This window comes from Ammodytes marinus (assembly GCF_949987685.1).
Source record: "Ammodytes marinus genome assembly, chromosome: 8".
Classification (NCBI taxonomy): domain Eukaryota; kingdom Metazoa; phylum Chordata; class Actinopteri; order Uranoscopiformes; family Ammodytidae; genus Ammodytes; species Ammodytes marinus.
The window spans coordinates 17,750,161-17,767,129 of NC_137212.1; the positions used below are offsets into that span (position 1 = coordinate 17,750,161).

At 41.0% G+C, this 16,969-nt stretch overlaps 1 protein-coding gene across 2 annotated transcripts in view; it reads right to left on the minus strand.

Moving 5' to 3' along the window:
• cep350 (centrosomal protein 350) overlaps window positions 1-12,376 on the minus strand; it is a 35,393-nt gene extending 23,017 nt beyond the window's left edge. For both annotated transcript variants that reach the window (XM_080033234.1, XM_080033233.1), the window contains exons 1-11: window positions 12,097-12,376; window positions 6,977-7,065; window positions 6,754-6,797; window positions 6,467-6,575; window positions 6,192-6,357; window positions 4,476-5,173; window positions 4,187-4,300; window positions 3,761-3,889; window positions 2,197-2,313; window positions 542-1,278; window positions 299-417 (exon numbers count right to left, since the gene is read on the minus strand). In XM_080033234.1, coding sequence (XP_079889360.1) covers window positions 299-417; window positions 542-1,278; window positions 2,197-2,313; window positions 3,761-3,889; window positions 4,187-4,300; window positions 4,476-5,173; window positions 6,192-6,357; window positions 6,467-6,575; window positions 6,754-6,797; window positions 6,977-7,052 — 2,309 coding nt within the window. In that variant the 5' untranslated portion in view covers window positions 7,053-7,065; window positions 12,097-12,376. The remainder of the gene's footprint in view (window positions 1-298; window positions 418-541; window positions 1,279-2,196; window positions 2,314-3,760; window positions 3,890-4,186; window positions 4,301-4,475; window positions 5,174-6,191; window positions 6,358-6,466; window positions 6,576-6,753; window positions 6,798-6,976; window positions 7,066-12,096) is intronic.
• Window positions 12,377-16,969: the final 4,593 nt, after the last annotated feature.

The following is a 16,969-nucleotide window of genomic DNA, read 5'->3' on the forward strand; positions in this document are numbered from 1 at the left end:
AATTATCTGAGATGTCATTTCATGCATCTAAAACAGGAGCAATGAGTGGAAAAGTACCCTTGAGCATTTTTTTTTAAATCCTGTACTAAGATCCAAAGCAACAAGGCTTCTGGGGCACTCGCAAAGGGAGTTAATAATAAACAACCATGTGGGAACAAACACTTTCTTTGTTTTGTATAGTCAGATGATTCCCTAGAATCCAGGAGACAGAACAATGTGTACTGTGCCAAGAGTTGTTTGTCGCTTCATAAGTTTCAATAAACTTAAGTGTGGGAACTTTTTGTGTACATGTGTGTACCTGGTTAATGGAGGAGGTGGCTGATCATTCAATGACCTATCACTGCTCGAGGGACTCTGGGGTGCCTCAAGTTGTTTGTTCTCCTTATCAGACTCCCCCGAGGGCTGGTACATCGGTTGCTGTGGCAGAACACGTCAAAATTAATTATTTGAGTTTTCCTTACATGTGGATGAATCAATTGATTTCATTTAGTTACTCATTCTACCAAATAAAGTGTTCATGTTTTGTGCGTATGAACAATACCATTGGATAAGATGGAGCAGCAGGTAGCGTATGCGTGCCCTCCTTGCCCCCCTCCAGCAGCAGTTTGTTGTAGGTCTCCTGCAGTCGCTTCTGTACAGGGGCCACAGGGGCCTCACTGGGAAGGGTCACTGTTTTAGCCACTTCTCTTTGCTTCCTGTAGAGCTCCTGCAATCTCTTGTTTTTCCTCTCGGTCTCCTCCCTCTGCGCCCTCTTGTCTTCTGCTTGACGCCTCTTTCTCTCTTCTTGTTGCCTGGAAATGTACTGGCGAACAGTATCTGCATCATAGTGTCGTTTTTTCGGCCCTGTGTCAGCTGTGTTGGCAGTTTCTGGTCTGTGCGTAGTGGGGCTGGCGCTGCGCCAACCTCTAGAGGAGGTACCTGCTGCCACAGCATTACCCCAAGCAGAGACTGTAGTCCTTGTTCGTGAGCCTGATCCCCCTCTTCCTCTCCTACCACTGCTCCCACCCCTGGACCTTTGCCGGGCCCTCTCCTCCTCCTTCTCAGCTGCTTTGCACTCCAGCTGAAGGTCATCAAGTATCCCCTGGATGTCTGCTGACAACTGCTCTGCACTGACACCCACTGGGGCCTTGTCCCGACCTGCAGATGACGGAGTGGATGGGGTTGTGGAGTGGCTTTTCGATTGCACGGTACACCCACTACTAGGCCTTTCTGTGCTCTTAGGGTGAGACCGTTGGTTTGACTCTGAACGAGGCTCTGAACTGGAACGGTGACGTGAAGCTGGTGGATATTCACAGAAAGGCAAAGTGGAACAGTTAGTTACTGGTAATCAATTTAAGAATGGAAAAACAATCACACTCACAGTAACAGGACAAGTTTAATCTGGGCCAAATTAATTTTTTTTTTTTAGATTTTACAGTGTGTTTTCAAAACATTGCTGCAATGAGCCTCATTCCATCTCCCTGCCCCACTCTACCATTCCCCAGACTACAAACCGCCTACACTTGAGGGCAACCTCTGTAAATCAGGCCATGTCTAATTGTGCAGCCAACCAGAACAGCCAGTCAATCTCTATTCCTTCCGGTCAGTGCAACCAAGTGCAGTTGCAGCTAGCAAATACAGAGGTGGATGCCAATAGTGTGTGCGGGAATGAAAGAGTGAGAGAGAGTCCATGTCTGTCTGTGTACAGAAGCAGACAAAGACTCTTTATTTATTGATACTCTTTGACTGGCTCTGTTGTCAGTCTGGCAGTCACCATGGGTCCCAGACATGTAAAATAAACTGGAGATAATTTATTGTATCAACACCATGCAATTAAATGGATAAACTCTATCAAACGTTTTACAGCAACATGAGAAAAGATAAGAGTAAAACGAAGACACAAGAATGGGGTGGGGGGGGAGTATAAAGTAAATGGTAGGAAGTATAGAATAAATGGTAATCTACACTTCGGGGATAACCGGTAGGTCTTGTCCTACAAACCACTGATTTTAAATAATGCAGTAGAGACACTTCTTGATGTAGAGATGAACATTTTTGAATGCCAACACTGCCATTTAACCGTGTATTGAGAAGACTATTACAGCAGAGAAGACTGGGATATAGGTTGGTGTCGTTAAATGGGGTGACAGTAATATAAGACAGGGGTGCAGCAGCGGCATGTATAGAAGGGTCAGAGTTTAGTTGGGTTGGTCCCACCTGTTGTGCGCAGTCCGTCAGCTGGATGGGGCCTGTCTGGAGTGGACAGCTTGGGAACTGGTCCCAGGACCATCTTAACCAGCTTTTGGCCCTCTCGCCACGACGCAGGACTTATCACTGCAGAGACACAGAAAACTAACACCTTAGATGCTGCTATTGAAGAGCATTGCAATAGAATATAGGTCACCTCATGAAACATGACTGCATGTGTAAGCACATGCAGACATACCACCAACAGAGCAGACAGCAGTTGAATATATTATAAACACACATATGAGAGAATGGAAGGGATACAAATGACTTCATTGAGACAAATTAAAATATAATACATCATACATGTTATGAGACAGACATGGGCTCAATTTACTTTGATGAAGTTAATGAATTTGCTATATAAGCCATGAACAATAAGTATGTAGAATTACATCTGTAGTGCATTACAATTCAAAAACAGAAAGTCGTATTTGCTTTGAATAATCTCCAGAGCACTTTTCACAAAGACTGTTTTCTAGCAAAGAGCAGTTCCTGGTAATGAAGCAGTACATCCAGTGACCAAGCAGCTGTTTGCACTGGGTGGCCAAATGAACCTGGCCCCAGATTTAAGAGCTCTATTTATAGCACTGTTTCAGCACCAAACACAGACCAGCCAGACAACACAAAAATTGGAGGAAACGCAAGTAGACACAAGACACGGAGTGAATCAGAGAGATATTTTACAGTCGCCTTTTAGCATATCCAGATTTCATCCTTTGGTCCTTGGTTGTGTATTTATACTTTTTTTGCAAAAAGACTGAATCATTAATTGTGATTAATTGCAAAGACACAGATATGAAGACAGCAAGAATGCGTGTTTACATGTGTCCTTTTAGAAGCATCTTATTTGAGGGGGGAGGGGGGGCTATAATCTCTGTGGGTGTCTGTATGCTGCTTGCTCGTAACAAACTTCATGTCACACACATACTGGACATTTCTACAGGGATTAAAGTCTTAACTCAGCCTTAGAAGCCAGCAATGCCTCTGGTTCATGTACTTTAACACGGACACACAAACACACACTCCTGGCATAGGAAATCTGCGATGATGGAAGCCGCACACCAAATCCTGTATTATAAACACTCGTTGCTGCAGTAGGTCTTATGCATTTATGACATTAACTCATTTGTTTTTTTGGAAGACTGTACGTCATTGTGTACATACTCGCTGTAAGGCCAGGGGACGATAGCAGCCAAATCATTACTGAACCGAAATCAACAAGAGAACTTTGTGCGGAATACAATGACAGGAAAATGTACACGGAAATAAAGGTAGATAACAAATGCAGAAGACAGCTGACTTAAAAAGCCAATACATTAAACCTGCAAAACCGGTTAAGATAAAAAAAAAAAAAATTAACTTCTAAACACACCAACAGTTCCACATTTGAGGCTCTTGGTTTTGGACTGTGTGCACTGACCCATGATAAAATCCTACCAGACGGGAGGATTTTAGACTTTCCAACTGTCACAAATTAAAAATAGATCAGAGGGTGGGTTGGCCCAGTCACATTAAAAGAGGATTATTATACCTGGTTTTGCATTTAGGTCAGAGGAAGGGGCAGCTCTGTGGACCTTCCTGACTGGTTTGGGAGGCCTCCTCTCTTTGGACCTGTCAGTTCTCTGTTCCCTCTGCTGCTGATGCCTGCTTCTGGTGCTCTCTGTATACAGGCGACACATGCAGAGAATTAACTTCAAAGCGACACCAACCCACACGAATTTCCACAATTAAAAGATGTCAGTTGAATTAAAAAAACGACCCCTGTGCCCGGGGTCCAACAACTACCACCATTTTCCAAACAAAACTTAAATCAGAATCACAGCTACAAACCCTTGGTCAAACAGATTTTTTTTCTTCTTCTTTCTAATCTGTCATCCTGATCACAGCAGAAAATGGGACAAATAAGGAACGACAGCAATGAGAAGAACATTTTTTTGTGCCTAATCAATGGCCGTACCAGCAAACTGTCGTGACAGGTCTCTGTAGATTTCTCTGCTGAGGTTATGAAACTCCTCCTCCTTCCAAATTTTCCCGTCAGGAGTCTGGATCTTCGTCTCAGTGCTGTTAAAACCTGAGAGTGACAGGAATGAAGATGTAAGCTCTCGGCATCCTGTGACCTACTTGGTTAAAATCTGCATTACCAAAAAACATCCAAGCTATTACTTCACAGAAAAGTAGAGTTCAAATAAATGAGTTTGTTAAAGTTTGGAGAGACACATCCTGACACCGATGATGATGGTGGTTACCTTTGTATACAGGTGCAGGCGGTGCAGCGGCTACTTTGCGTATTTTGGCTGTAGGCATCATGGTGCTAGTGCCGGCGTTGTTACTCCCCACGGCCGCACTAATGGGCTGCTCCAGACGAACCCCAAGCAGCTTCTCTCTTTCTGCGGCCTCCTCTAGATGTTGCCTCTGCCTTCTGATTCGCTCTTTGAGTTTCTCCAGCTTATTATCAGGCTGGTGTCTCCTTAGCTTCTCCAGCCGCTGGGATGCTGAGCCAGGGCTGCTGGAGGGCGAGCTGTCCCCCCTGCGTAGCGGCCCTGTAGCGGGAGCCGGACACGGGCTGAACTCTTGGCTAGTATCCATGCCATGTTGTTGTTGTGCTTTGGGAGTGCTCCCCTCCTCCTCCTCCTCCTCCTTTTCCTCAGCCCCCTCCATTGCAGGGACTCTTCCACCTGTGAGATGCGACATGTGGTTTTCTCCAACAGTCCTCAGGTGGACTAAGGCCGGCTGGTCATTGAGGTAGCGGACCTCTGTGCCTTCCAGAGCCGAGGAGCGCGTGCTGTCCAGGTCCCTGTCTCTGCTGTCTCTCTGGTAGAGCAGTTGGCTGAGCAGAGGATCGGCGGGAGGTGGAGGAGAGCACAGATTGGAAGACCCTGCTGGCACCGACTGCAGACTGTAGGCCTCCAGCTGAGAAGAGGGATGTGGTGGAGGGGTGGCCTCTCTGGAAACACACGCACAAAACAGATTTCATGGGATCAGGAAAGGGGGGGGGGGGATCAAGATTTACCACTGACTACAGTTTACAGGAGAACACATTTATGGTCAGAAGGCAAAGCAGCCAGGAAGTGACATATTTTCAAAAGTTGCCATTTTAGTGACAAAATATATCCAAATGTAAAACAATTATGTGGCTTCTTAAGTAAATTTAATATCAAAAATAAATCTGAATACCATGTACCATTGTGTACATTTGATAGTAGCATCGAAATATAAACTTAAGTGTCTGACATTTCTTTTCCAAAATGGGTCTTGCAAAAAACCACCTGGGGGCAGCAACAACAAGTTGTGAATGCCAACACCAACACCTTATTCACTCACCTTTAGCTCTGCTTTTGGTCTCTTGCCAGGTAAAGTGCAGTGAGGTTTAGAGTTTTTTCTTTAAAACAGTTTACAAACTGCGCTAACAATAGACCTACTAGAAACTAAACTTGATTTAGCATTTTTAAACACTGGAGCCTTAGGCTAGTGAAGTGTCTGTGAGCTATTATGCTACATGCTATTGAAAGGAGCTGCCAGGAACATATGGTGTGTGAATGGAAGGCTTGAAGAGTAAAGAGCTTTGGGGACCAATGGTAGAGCTCCTCTTATGTATCAATTAAAAACAATTAGCTGATGCAATAATTACAATGAAAATATCACAGCCAAGGGGAGAACAAACAACCTTTTCTGTTGTCACTCTACAGAACACACACACACACACACACACACACAATATAGCATGAGTAGATGGTTTTAATTTGAATTAATTTAAAATAGTGATATCAATAATTTTATTGCTAAACTTGATGTTTTTAGGTATATTTTTTAGTTCAGTTTTTTGTTGAAGACTTGGACAATATTACTTTTAGTAGAATACTGCTGATGTGATTCACGTCATACCTACATATCCAAATATAACAATGTACCTAGAGAAAGGCTGCAGACACTTCATACATTTAGTGCAGTATTGTTTTTTTTACCTGTATGAGGCTAGTGGTTCCCTAAACTCTACACTATTGTTCCTGCGGACATTGCTGTCCTGGGTGGTGTTCCTCAGTGGGCTGCGTGAGCTGCTCTTTTCTGGGCTCTTCTGACTACGTCCCCTGCCCTTTGAAGAGCCTACATTGTCATCAGCTTGTTTCCCATCTGTGATAAGAGAGAGAAACATTTTTAATTGGTTATAGTTTAGGTGTAGAATTGAATTTATCACAATGACATTTTTCAAAATGCAGCTTTATATTTTGCAACAACTCACCCCTGCAGCGAACCGTCCTGGAGGATTTCTTCTTGGGAGGGTCCATGACAGACTCCAGGAGAACCCCTGTCCCTGGAACTGCCTCCAGACGGTTTTCTATATGCCGCAACTACAGAGAAACATTGTAAATGTCAGATATCTCGGGTTATATGAAGACTTAAGGACTTATTTTAATCATCATTCCATATTACTGTATTTCCCTACTTTACTAAATGTAAATTTTTTTGAGAGGTTGACAAACAAACTAAGACATCCAGAAGAAAATTATTTCCAGGTTGACCACTTACAGCAGCTTTGGACTGAGCCAACGTTTTCCATGCAGCTGTCAGATCTGACAAAGAGAAAAAATTCATTGGATCAGCTGATACAGAACATTTTTACCTGACTACCTATGATACATTTACATTATCATGGAATTCAGATAAAGTGGCTGTGAGAAAAACACACAGACTTTAAGAATAACTACAACAGCCTTGTTGAATAAATAAATAAATGCGTAAAACCACACACCTGAGCCAATATTCTGATCGGGCAGCTGCCGAGCAGAGCCTTTAGGAGACACCTCAGTCCTCCTGCTGCTCCTCATCTCTCTCGTTCACCTGAAGCCAAGATTAGAAACAAACATTAAATGAAAACCAATACTTAGTGACACAAAACACCATTAAAGTATAAAACTGTTTAACCCTTATACATATAACCAATCTACAGACAAAAAGCTGTTACATCTCTGCAAACAGGTGATTAAAAGAAAAAGGTTTACTGAAGCACTTTCAAACTATTCTTAAACAAGCCTTAAAGACAACAGTCTAGGTGGCAAGCAGCAATCAATGCTAAATATATGAATAGATAAAAATACATCATAATTACTTACTGTGTGCATTTCCAACTTAATTTCTAGTATAACATATGTTACTTATATGACAGCTTGTTTACAGTGGAGGCAACGCTGCCATTTAAAACCGGTTCTACAACAGCACATTCCACAAACATTCTGATGAGGGAAGGTAAGCTAACTGAGAAATGTCACATGTCAGCCATGTGATGTTTACTTAAAACACCTTTAAAGCTCTATTAAGGCCAGGACACACCAGTCCGACTACCCGAAAATGGAGACTGCTGATTCAGGGAGCTCCAGTCTTCCCGTTGCGGCCAAAAAAGTGCAAAGAACACACCAAACCGACTGCTGACTTTCCGTACGCTCTGCGCTTGTGCGGGACGTAATGTCTCCATAACAGCAGGCGGCGCTAATCTGTATTGTGGCCCGAAAAAATACGGAAGCCGGAAATGATGGGACAGCTCTCTAGACCATAAACATAGATAGAAATACGTATTTATATTTTTGTACCATAAAGAGCACCATTTTTAGCAGAGAGTGTCGAGCATGGTGTCGAGCAGTCAACAAGGGTTGATGCATGTGAGTACTCGCTGAACCAAACAAACAAACACATTAAAACGATGGCTAACTGTTTGTGCTACCCGCCTCACTTCCGGGCTTCACTGATTCGCTAGCCCTCCACAAATCAAATTGCTCCAACTGAAAGACTGCCCGCCGCCGATTGAACATGTTCAATCGGCTCAAAAGGATCCCGACGACATCTACGACGACCGATTTCACGGCACACACCAAACAGATTCGTGTCCCCGCCCCCTCCCGACTCTACGACGGCGATTATCGGGCCGGTGTGTCCTGGCCTTTACAGGTGCCTAGTCGAACGTACATCGAATCATCGATGCTACTCTCATAATTCAACCATAAACATATGTTCAAAAGTTGGGTTCTGATTAGGGACCATGTAAGCAAGTCTAATTTATATATTGGCTCATTGTGGGTTTTGCGATCTTTGAGTCATAAGGAATTCTTCAGAAGTCATGCCTTTTACTCATAACAATCATGTGACAGTGCCCTAAGGTGATCACCATGTCAGGATGAGATAGCAAAAATGAAGTAAACTCATCAAGATTCTCAAAATAGATTCACCTCTGCTGCTACATCAACAGATGAATGTCCAATTAAAACCCCTTTACATTAACGTATGGCTATGGCCATGAACTGATAACTGTGAATACAAACTCAAATTAAAAGTGCCGACAGTGAGATTTAAATAATGTGTAATAAACCAGATTACACACAGAAGCCTAGTCTGTGTCATTCCGGTTATCTAAATCCAAATGAGTCGAAAACGTATGATAGGAGAGAAAGAGAATAGAGAGCGGACAAAATGATAAACTGACCAACTGTGTGTACTGTGTTAGAACATTCATACATATGGAAGTCATTTTTTACTGTTGTCAACTTGGCGATCAAAATAAGATGACGTTAGCGTCTTTTGAAATGAGAGTGCACACGATCCTTTAAGTCTGTAGACAAACTTATTGACCATGTAACCAGCTATTTCATTTCAGTTCATAACCACAGAGTGTACAAACAGCAGGTCTGATCCAGGGGCCCTTTTCAGAAAGCCGGTTTAGTGGAAACTCAAGTTAGTTGATTCAGAGTTAGCAGAAACTCTGAGTTTTGCATTTCAGGAAGCCAGTAATTCTGAGTCAGTCACTGTTGTAACATAGTCAACAAACTTAAACTGCTCAATTGCGGGTTTAATTCAAATAACCCTGAGTTTGTTGTCATTTTAAGCTGAAGCTGTAGACTGATGGAACCGTCAGAGCAGCGTGTCCTTTTCTTAAAAGTGCGGGTTGAAGCACAAATACTCAGCCACAGAAATCTGGCTGCAAATCTATTAGGGTCCTCAATGAATAAAGTACTCTACTAATTTGTCTGACATTTAAGTCCGTAAGCAGTTCCACATATCAAAAGAGCGACAGTCTGATTGAAGAAACCAGTGGTGGTTTGTCAACTCTGAGTTGAGGGATAAAGTCGGAGTTTGTTAAACTTGCTTTCTGAAACAGGTCCCAGGACTAGGACGCAGTACTACAGAACTGTTTTGATGCAATGTGAGCTTTAAGTGAGAAACACACAATTTCCCAGAGGGAGTGCAGGAGATTTCCACAACAGCAAATATAACTAGTCAACTACCCATGTAAAATCCAAGATGGTGCATCAATTCTTCTTTACTTGCCGAATGTAGCAGGACTCGGCAAGTCAGCTAGGGCTGTCCCGAATACCATGTTACAGGCTTCGAATACTCGTTGGATTTTCCGAGCGAGTATTCGAATACTCGTTCTAAAAAAACACACCATCAAAAACAACATTAATATTCACAGTGTACTCCATAAAATCGGGCTTGTGGCACGAGACAGTAAGCTGCGTAGTCTGTTGATTATAGGAGCTTATCAATTCATCCCGGAACATGCATCTTTTCTGCGATTTATAAATCCATACAAAGATCCGATATTGATAGTCTTTTGTGTCCATATAATTGTATCCATTATTGACCACGTATTCCCATGATGCAGGCCATTCACTGTTGATCGGCAATAGCAGCACTGCTTAGGGAATGTAAACAAACAGCTGAGCTAAGATAGCGTTAGCATTGCTTTTCCTTCCGAGATTGCGCTAATCTTGTGGTTATAAAGTTAAGGGGAAAAAATTATCTATTCTTCCTCCATCTCTAGTTCCCTACTGCGCTTGGTACCGCTTTTAATTTGCCTCGCTGTGGCAACGTCAGTAGCCTACAGCTAGTGTATCACCGGTTGCGCTTTGAAAGGTCAGCGGCCAACTGGGTCAAAGTTCAAATAATTTGATAATTTATTTTAAAAGAGCGATACATTTGTATTTTAACAATTGTTGTATATACACAACGTGTTTATCTGAATATTATTATTTGCTGAAAACATATAGTGCAGATTAAGATACTTCTGAAAAAATAAAAATTATAATATACAATTAAAAACAAATATTTTCCGAATATTGAATTGAGCTTCGAATACTATCTTAACAAACGAGTATTCGAATAATTCCGGACAGCCACTTATTACAACAACACTCCTGTACAAGGTCTTCTTTGGTTTCTTTCCGGCAGACTAGCACTGTCAGTGCATTGCTGCCCTGCCTTCCGCAAGTGATGAGCTACATTATAAGGATCCTCCTGTACCTATATAGGTCCTTGGATTTGAGGAAGTTAATCACACTGCCCTCTCTTTAAGATTAGGCCAATCACCCAGGAGAGTTTTAAGAGAAAAAATGTCCATTCCCAGCTTGCCTAGCCCCACCAATCGCAGTCTCCTTTCACCATCGTTTTTCAGACAGCGCATGATGATGTGAATCACTCCTGTATTCCACAGAATTGACACTTTCCATCACTGTGTTTCCCCACCAGAAACAGGCCACTTGCCAACCCACAACGACCCAGCCTTAATCTGGCCCACTTGATTTGATCACTTCTAAGCAAGCTTATTATTTTTCTAAGGTGTAATTGAAAAACAATTCCATTAAGGATGCTCCGGCACTCCAGCCTACCAAAAGGCCCTTCCACCTCCAGCCTACCAAAAGGCCCTTCCACCTCCATCCTGTCACCCCCTAATCTTTCCCTAGCAGATTCATCTGTAGCCTCATTCACCTCAATCCCTGCAGCTTCAACCACCAAGTTGTCAGGAAGATTAACTCTCTCCCCTCTCTTCCTTCCCTCTCCTCTGCTCCACCAAACACTGGACTGTGAACCCCCCTCCCATTGCCCCCAAGAACTCTGGACTAAGAACTCTGAACCAATAACTCTTAATATATTCATTCATACTCAGCCTGCACATCAAAATGTCTTAAAATGTACATCCAACTAACTGCACATTGCACTAATTGTAAATATTGTTCATTCGTTCATTACATTGCACATTTCTATTTAATTTATCTACTTTTTACTTTCTATTCTATTTTATATAACAACAATATATTGCAATATAGCTTCCCACTACTACTGTCACCAATGTGCAAATGGTTATTTAGCAGCCCCCCAGCCTTTGGACAAGGAAGAGAAAATGTACCATATTTGACTTTACACTGAATGCATTTAATTATAATCACCCTCAGGCCATCGTGGTAGGTCGTGTTGTTCATACTTTAAATGGCCTTTTTGTCCACGGATAGGTTGTTGGGAAGTTTACCTTCAATTCAGTGGCTTCATCTTTTGATCAAAATTTTGTAAAACAGAGATCCTCGAACTATGTCGGTTCGATCTGATAGTAGGCTACAGCAGGACAAGTAAAGTTATACAACTCAACCGCGGACTATCTACGGTGTCAGACAACTCGGTTATACTTCATTAATAAACTCTAAAACTACTAAATGAAACAGCAAGTGATGACCATCCGCCTCCCCATGTCAGTCGGGAAATGATCTGTGGAAAGGGCTACGACTGTAACACCCTGCGAATTACACAACCACAATCCATTGATCATCTTCTTTCTGGTGTGAACTTCTACAACAGCCATTTTTGAAACTGGATTATTATTAAAACAACTTTGAAACAATAACGATTGGTTTCCTCGAACAATCGCTCCAATTGTACACATTATATTTGCAAATATTCCTAACATCTAACTTCAAGATGACTTATATTGCTATGTCTTCGGTCCAGGGAATAGTCGGAGCCTCCAACTCGAGAGTTCATGTAAACGCTAGCTGACAGGAAAGTCATGAATTAACTTAGCTAAACTCTTCCTTAAAGAGGCACACCACATACCTTTAGAGAAATTATCCTTCCTGTCTAGATGTCCACATTAATGCTGACGTCCTCGTGATAAGAAAATCCAAACTTCTACCGACTCCTCCTTCAGTTTCGTCTGTTTGCTAACGTTAGCCGGCTAACATTAGCAAACCAATGCTAGCAACTTTTTCTAGCGGCGTTCACCCATTGTTGTAGTCTTAAGCGTTTGCCCAGGCAACCAAATATCCAGATCAGCTGTGAGATACTTAGAAAAAAATGTCGCTGCCCGCTTCTGAGGTCGCCTTTCCCGGGTTACTGTGTTGATGTTCCTCAGCGGTGGGTGACACTGGAGTATCCAAGACGAGTAGGTTACTGTGATACCGAAATATCGCGAGTGTTGGGTCATGTCAAACACTGGGAAAGCCCGAAAGCCCCACCCCCACGCACCCGCGCGTATACGCCACACAGTGGCCTACTACAACCAACCAGCAAACAAAAAAGAAAACTAAACAAAAATAATTGCACAAAAATATAAAAGTATTGAAATCGCAAAAGGTTTATTTGTTAGTGTTTTGCTTTGAAGTTTAAAGATTTATTTTGTCATATGCACAACAATTAGGCTACTAGCCTACATGATCAATGCTGTTGTTGGCAATACAATTCCTGAGTCTCCCTTCAACAATGCAACATAAATAAAGAAATTAAAAATGTATAAAGAGACACACAAGTGAAGAGAACCACCCAATACCTAAATAAAAATAAATTGTTCAAATAGAATTTTTGAGGTGTAAGTATTGCCTTATATATATACAGTATATAGGCTGGGCATAGGCCTATATATGAAATTAAATTGAATGTAAATTATACAGTAAGACTGTACACGAAAAGAATACTGCAACAATAAATATGTACAGAATATGTAGCCTATAGCCTACTTTAAAGGTGCAGTGTGTAATATGACATCATCAAGAAAGTTCTACAAAGTTCTAGAATGCAACACTCCCTGGGTAACCCCAACCCTTTCGAATTTTTTGATTTGATTTAGTTTATTTCAGACATATCCACATACAAAACAAAATGAAAAGCATGGAAATACAATAAACAAAAATTATGTTTTCACAAAAAAACCAAAAAAACAAAAACAAACAAATTATCTGTGTTGTTGAGATATGCCTGAAAAGGAGCAGGAAGAAGTATACACTTATTTGATCCTACCTGTTAATAATAACAGAAGCTACAGTGGCCTTCAAGGACAAGAACAATTAAAAATGTTAAACAATGCACCTGATGACATTCCAACTATGACACTTTCAAGATGGCGGCACTAGGCGTTGGTCCAAAATATGCAGAAATATGGACATATATGAGACCCTTTCAAAGTGAAAAAAATATATAAAAAAAAATGTTTTCAGCTATTATGCACTAAATTGAATGTACTTATGGATATTATAATTACTTTCTACAAAATCTGCTAGGAAATAAAACCCCAAATTCTACACACTGCAGGTTTAAGTTATAAGTTAAGTTTAAGATAAAGTTTTTTTGAACAGATGTCAATATTTTACACATTGTGTTAAATGAATGAAGTGAGTATTGCCAATTAGATTGCAGGAGCCTTAATTGATAGAGATGACAAAAAAATGATGACAACAAAAAAACACAACTGTTGGACACATATTGATTTGCCTGAAATATACTAGGCCAATGCTGTTGCTTTGAAAACAGCTAGGCCTTTATAGATTAATCATTGTCCCATGTTATAATAGCCTAGGCCTATTTGTTAGGCTATATGATATATATTAGTCGAAGCCAAATATTTGAGTAGCCTACAGACATGCGTTTACTGCCACCCAACGGCCTGAGTGTGTATCACACCCAGCAACAAACATTCAGATAAACTGTGATGCATCGCATCACCTCAGAAGCTTCATTCATTCATTCATTCATTCAAACAAACAAACAAATAATTGACCCTTGCCCACCACAACCGACAAAAGTTGATTTGAGTAATATTTAAAAAAAATATTGTTCTCTGTTCTTTATTGAACTGATATTTTATTGTGGCCAGTTGAGTTTCTCGTTTATTGGTCCCTATGGCAACAAATAGAGTGCACGTTGTAAAAATGGGCGAGCAACTGTAATTTAGTTTGATGATAGGATGTGTGTGTGCTCACCGTTAACAGGTGAGCCTTTAATATATAAACTGCAGTGCCACATAAAGAATAAGGTTTCCAGGTTATTGCTGTTTGTTTGACCACGCAGGAATCAACAAGTAGGCCTAGGCTATTATGTTAGGCCTATGTGCTTTGCTCTTGGGCACTCATGTGGGACCAAACTCTTGGTTAGCCTAGCCATAGGCCTACATGACATTTTCTTCAAAGATTATAAGTAGTAGCCTAGGCTATGCCAATAAAGTATACCTTTTTAAATGTATTCTAGGGTCTTGACAATAAAATGTTCTGTTACTGGCTACTGCTCCAATTCCCCCCATTCCTTCTGGCTAATAATCTGGCGTCTCTCTCTCTCTCTCTCTCTCTCTCTCTCTCTCTCTCTCTCTCTCTCTCTCTCTCTCTCTCTCTCTCTCTCTCTTTCACACACAAACACACACTCTCTCAGTACTGGCAGGGGAGATACGGCGGAGATGGTCGTGGTTTCATTTTCTGTGGAAAGGTGAACGAAATGGAAAGGAGTTGTCTCTTTTTAGGTAAGAAATCCTGCATAATATTTTCAACGTGCAGTTTGACAGCGAATGTGGGCTATTGAGTCTATCGTCCAGCCTGTATATAACCCGACAACTAAAGCTTCTTTTTTTTTGGCAGAGGCAATGTTTGTGTTCCACCCAGGTGGAACAAGGAGCAGAAAACCACAATGAGCAGCCTTGCTTCGGTCTTTTTATTTTATCTATATTGATGATAGCCTAAATAAAATCTCAGGAATGGGTTAAGAGGATTTGATGTGACAGAAATAATAACTTGCTTTTAAGAAAACATGTTTTTGATGATAAAATTGAGCAGTAATATGCCTTTACATATTTTTTAATTAGCATATTGTTTTGCGTGTCACTTTTTGTCTTTTAAAAGGAATCCCCTGTCTCTTGAAACTTTAGAGAGCAATGCACGTTTTCCCCCCCTGAATGTTTGTTTCTTACACTCACCTTGGATTGTGGCATATAGCCCACTAAATTAGCCTACAAAACATGACCATACAAACAAGCAATGTGCTAAAACTAAGGTAGAGCACTAATCTCTATTCATTAAGGCTTTTACCTGTGCAACAGGTTTAGACGGATGACTGAATCAATATGCTCTCACTGACCCAAGAAGATTCAAATCTTCATATTTGGAGTGATGTTCAGAGGGACCGAGCAGGTGTCAGGATAAGGGCCATATGGAGGGCAGGCTTCAGTTCTTCTAATTACTAAGTGGGCCTAGACCAGATGATGATAAAAGAAAATGTCAAGTGCAAGGGAGGAAATCTCCCCTAGATTAATCTTGGAGGCTGGAAAAGACTGCATTATTACCTCAAGGAGCAACACATTAATTAAACTATAAGAAAACTACATTTGCTGCAGTGCATAGAGAGGAAGTATGTGTCTGACAAGATGTTGATGTGGTTTTGGATACTAAAATGTCACAATCTAAGTACATCATCCAATTGTCTGCTCTATTTCTCTGCTCTTGTATTTCTACGACTCTGGTTTGTATCAAATAGTACGTGTTTTGTTTTTATCTTCTTTATAAATGAAGTCTTGTGATAGGCCTGTTGTGATGTGTTGAGATAAAGCAATCCATCAAAAGTAGAATAATCGCTTGTTTTCTCAAGTTGTGTTGGGGGTGGCTAGACAATAAAGGAAAAGGCAGTTGGAAGAATCAGTTTCTGTGTTGTAGATGACAGACAGCTTGAGGCAAACAGTGTGTTGCCAGTTGACTTCATCACTTCCCATCTCCTTTCCTTCCCAAACTGTTTCATTAAAAAATGCAGTCATGCAATCTCCTGCCATACCCAGCCACTGCTTAGTTGGTTCAATAGGCAATGTGATCAGCTTTGTGCCTAGAATTGATCAAAGGATCTTATCGTGATTTAGGGCAGAATGGACCGTTGCTTGGATCAGTCCCTGGAGGGTCTTGTTAATTATTTCACCACGTTTAACATTTATCACTTACCACCCCCAGTCCTGTTTGTCTTTGTTTTCCTTGCTGCTGTCTTTCGTTAATCTTCTCTTGTCAAGTGCCCTAAATTGTCTTGATCGACACTACTCTCTCAGAAAGGGTGCAAATCGGTTTTCGCAGTGTATAATTGAATGCCTCTATTCAGCATCAAAACTGAATCTGACTTCTCCCCTGAACTGAAATAAGCTGCGGGTTCATTGGACCACCTACAATCGATATTTAAAATACATAATTATTATTCATCGTCTGTCTATAAAGATGTTTGACCATCTCTTTTCTAGCCTTAAGATGCCCACAATGTAAAGTTGCACCATAATCTCAGTCACATTCAATTAAACTCTTGTCGAATAAATATGAACGAAAAATGGGTTGACAATCTAATGCATTGCGAAGAAACATCCTTTAGGGAATAAATAAAAACTTAGAGTTGGGGCCCTATTTTTAATTGCCTAATGTGTGATCAGTTGAAGTAGACTGATAGCAGAACCAAGGGCAAATGCAGTGAATTAGAGGCTAAATGGTGATAGAAATTAATTTTTTTTATTAACCTTTGGCATTAGGTTCTGCTTACAGTCTGTTACAAGTCTAGAGGCTGGTGGGTTTTGTTAACTAATGTGTTTGTCCAGATCATATGTTGATACTTTGTTTGTTTTTTACTTATAAGGTTCATTAAAAAAGGCAAGACATTTTTCGTTTTCCAATACATATGACCAGATATGGCTCAGACAGTATTCGGAAAT